The 4,054-nt window shown below is 50.1% G+C and overlaps 1 protein-coding gene across 1 annotated transcript; it reads left to right on the plus strand.

Moving 5' to 3' along the window:
• The first annotated feature begins 1,290 nt into the window (after positions 1-1,290).
• Positions 1,291-2,074, plus strand: TMEM275 (transmembrane protein 275). Its single transcript, XM_054165465.1, has one exon. It carries the CDS (start codon positions 1,366-1,368, stop codon positions 1,912-1,914), a length of 549 nt encoding a protein of 182 aa, XP_054021440.1. The 5' UTR covers positions 1,291-1,365; the 3' UTR covers positions 1,915-2,074.
• Positions 2,075-4,054: the final 1,980 nt, after the last annotated feature.

The raw sequence follows: 4,054 nt of genomic DNA on the forward strand, positions 1-4,054 counted from the left end.
TAAAGGAAAGAGAGATTCTGAGCAGTCCTAGGACCTGCTGTTATTTTGGGCAGGTATTGTGTGGGTTATGACAAACACTGTGAGAGTAATTATGGTCCAAGTGGGAACCAGGATATATTGCCTGTCCTGAAGGACCTCTGTTCCAAGGAATGGGCAGATCGAGCAGAGGGAGAGTCAAAAGATGTATTAGTAGGTCTCAAACCCATGTGAGAAACATCTGAGCTCAGGATGTGGCTCTGGCTGTCCAGCCACACTGCTTCACTATGGCTCAGACTCTAGGCAGAGTCAAGCATAGGCTCTGGGGCACTGCATGCTTAGATTTACTTGAGCATCATCCACCTGCATGGCAAAGGACATTGAGCACTCTGGGCACAGTACTCCAGCCTGAGGCTAACTGCATGGGATTGCTATGAACAGGGAGAGTCCAGACTTGAGAGCAGGCTCGGATTTATACATCGAATAGAATAGAATAGAATAGAATAGAATAGAATAGAATAGAATAGAATAGAATAGAATAGAATAGAATAGAATAGAATAGAATAGAATTAACCAGGTTGGAAAAGACCTTTGAGATCATTGAGTCCAAACTATCATCCAACACCATCTAATCAACTGAACCATAGCACTAAGTGCCCTATCCAGTCTCTTCCTAAACACCTCCAGTGATGATGACTCCACCACCTCCCTGGGCAGCACGTTCCAATGGCCAATCTCTCTTTCTGGGAAGAACTTCTTCCTAACATCCAGCCTAAACCTCCCCCGGTGCAGCTTAAGACTGTGTCCTCTTGTTCTGGTGCTGGTTGCCTGGGAGAAGAGACCAACCCCCTCCTGGCTACAACCTCCCTTCAGGTAGTTGTAGAGAGCAATAAGGTCTCCTCTGAGTCTCCTTCTCTCCAGGCTAAGCAATCCCAGCTCCCTCAGCCTCTCCTCATAGGGCTTGTGCTCCAAACCCCTATGGTGCCTTTTGATGAGGTGGAGCTTGCAAGGAGGATGGAAGCCCTGGAGAAGATGTGGAAGCTTTGCTGCCCTTCTCTGGACATGTTTCAGCAACTGAACATCTTTCCTGAACTGAGTGGCTCAGAACTGGACACACTCAAGGTGTGGCCTAACCAGTGCTGAGTACAGGGGCAGAATGACTTCCCTGCTCCTGCTGGCCACACTATTGGTTGTTGGTACCAGCAAGCATGGAGAAGATGGAAGATGCTAGTACCATAAATGGTGGTGGAAAGGCTCCTCTGGTTCATTGCTCTAACAGCTGCATGCTTTTCTGTTCCTCTCCAGGCATTTCAAGGCAGCAGGAGACCACAGCTAGCTTTGTCAACTTAGAGTACAACCTGTGAAGCTGCCCCTGAGAGTCATCTCAACATGTTCAGTGAAAAGAGCAGTGCCTCTTTGACCCAGAAACCCGTCCAGAAAAAGACGCGACCTCAGGGCCTCCCCTCTCCTGCTCTCTGCTGCGCTTGTGGACTCTGCATCATGTTAGCAGGGATCAACATCACTTTAGTGGGAGCATTTGCCTTTGGAACCTTCCTACCCGTGAACAACCCTCCCATCATCATTGGACCCATCCTGCTGGTGGTGGCCTTCACCTTCTTCGGCGCCTGCTGCATATGCAGCCGGAGGCCCCCAGCTCACGGGGCCAGGAAATCCAAGCCGGGTTCCAACATCGGCCTCATAAAGCCGGGCAACACGGCCTTCGAAATTGAGACCAGCGAGCACACGGTGCAGGACACCACTGCCGTTCAGCTGAGCCCCACAAACTCCCCTGTCTCCTCCAAAAAGTCCACGCCGGTTCACGAGAGCGCGAAGACCTGCAAGCTCTTCACCATGGAAGGCAACGGGCCGGTGGCTAAGTACACCCCGGGAGGAGAGACAGTACAGCTCAACTTGCCCAGGGACCTGGCTGCATCCTAAAGCCAGGCAGAGCTTAGCTTAGCAGCCAGCCAGACACTGCGGCGGGTGGGCTGGGGATCCGCGACGTGCCATGGGGGTGGGGAAGGTGCTTGTGGAGAAGCCAGCAGCCAGAGAGGTCTCTTGGAACCAACTCCACAGAGGTGGACGCAACAGCAGACAAAAGCCCAGGGTCTGGCTGAAAGGGACACAGCCACTGCCTGGCTTTTCAGAGAAAACTGATGACGAGGTGGCTGTGAAAGGGTGACTCTCAGGACCTGGGAATACACCAGCTCTTGGTTGTGGTTTTTTTTTCCTGAGGGAGCAGATAGGCAGAGGGGAATCCATTAATTTTTCTTTTCTAGCATAACGTGGAAATGTGATGGCTGGAAGGAGGGGCTACAAGGAGCTGCCAAATGACAGCTCTTTCTTCCCAGAAGTGAAGCGATTCTTGAGCGCAGAAGAAGCAGGAATGTAGTAAATTACAGCTTGCTGCCAGCCCTTGACAAGATTGCAGCATTTTTAGTTCCAGGCTTCTTTTGGTGGTTTGGTGGTTTTTTTTCTGCAGTAGGGACAAAGTTATGTGTCTGCTATCAAAAAAGCAGTGTGAAGCAACCTCCCCTGCCTTGAAAAGCCTCCTTGCCTTCGTTGGAGTGACTTCACCACCAGTTATAAGAGACAATGGATCCCAAGGATCACAATTAGCACTGGTAGTTTCCTGTGGCTTTGTTGAGGCTGGGCTGCAGCTCAGTGCAGTGTGGTATCCAGACAGGTCAGTCAGGCTAAAGACTTGGGGACAAGCTCTTGGAGTAACCAGAGATAGGCAGCAGCCCGCAACTGAAACCTTTGGGCACTTCCTTTCCATCTTGGTTGGCCTGCGACACACATCAGCCTGGGACACACATCAGCCTGGGAGCACATCACCTTGGGACACCCATCAGCCTGGGGTACCCATCAGCCTGGGACACACATCAGCCTGGGGTACCCATCATCCTGGGACACACATCATCCTGGGACACACATCATCCTGGGGTACCCATCAGCCTGGGACACACATCAGCCTGGGACACACAACAGCTTGGGAGAAGGAGCAAATAACCACGTGGCCTTCAGTGTAGCTGTATTGGAAGGTGGTGACTGTATCTCCTTCCCTTAAGTGGCTGTGACATCCATTGCACAGAGTGGGCAATCAGGAGTGGGTCTCCTTGCTGCAGGAAACCGGCTGTTCGATTTGGCTCATGGACTTGCAAATCGATGGCATGAGTCTGCAGAAGAGAACTGAATAAGAGCTGTTCAACACAAAGACACCACCTCTGTGTTGGAAAGCCCCTGCTCTGGTGGATTACTGCTGCAGAGGCTTTGTGTTCCTCCCGGGGTGATCCTGATGCTGTGCCTTTGCTCTGACTCCTGTAGGGGCAGTTCATGTGTTTTATAACCTACGGGACCAGTGTGGGGAAGGACAGATGTGCTAGGCAGGACCAGCCTGTGGGGAGACAGCAGCAGGAGATTGGGGCTTGAGTAGGAATAGCTGCATAAGTTCTCTGTTTATAGAAATTCTGTATTTCAAATGGAGCTAGAAGAGACTGGATGAGGCACTTGGTGCCATGACTTAGTTGATTAGATGGTGTTGGGTGATAGGTTGGACTCAATGATCTTGAAGGTCTTTTCCAACCTGATTAATTCTCCTCTCCTCTCCTTCTCCTCTCCTCCTCTCCTTCTCTTCTCTTCTCTTCTCTTCTCTTCTCTTCTCTTCTCTTCTCTTCTCTTCTCTTCTCTTCTCTTCTCTTCTCTTCTCTTCTCTTCTCTTCTCTTCTCTTCTCTTCTCTTCTCTTCTCTTCTCTTCTCTTCTCTTCTCTTCTCTTCTCTTCTCTTCTCTTCTCTTCTCTTCTCTTCTTTTCTCCTTCTCTTCAGATTTTGAGTGACTAGGAACTCACGTGGACATAAAAGTTGACCATTCCAGATCATTCTAAAAGCTCAGCATCCCATTTCTGATAAGGTCAAGGGCAAGGTCTGGAGAACAGCATAAAGGCAGGAGAAACCCAGGATATTGCTTGATCTCCCAGCCTCCAATGTGCTATTGCTTAGGAGCGTCCTAAGTTCAGGTGGTTACTGTATTTAGAAGCCCTGAATGGATTTCTTCTTCATGAAGTAATCCATTTGTGCT

Source organism: Dryobates pubescens, chromosome 11, assembly GCF_014839835.1.
Source record: "Dryobates pubescens isolate bDryPub1 chromosome 11, bDryPub1.pri, whole genome shotgun sequence".
NCBI lineage: Eukaryota > Metazoa > Chordata > Aves > Piciformes > Picidae > Dryobates > Dryobates pubescens.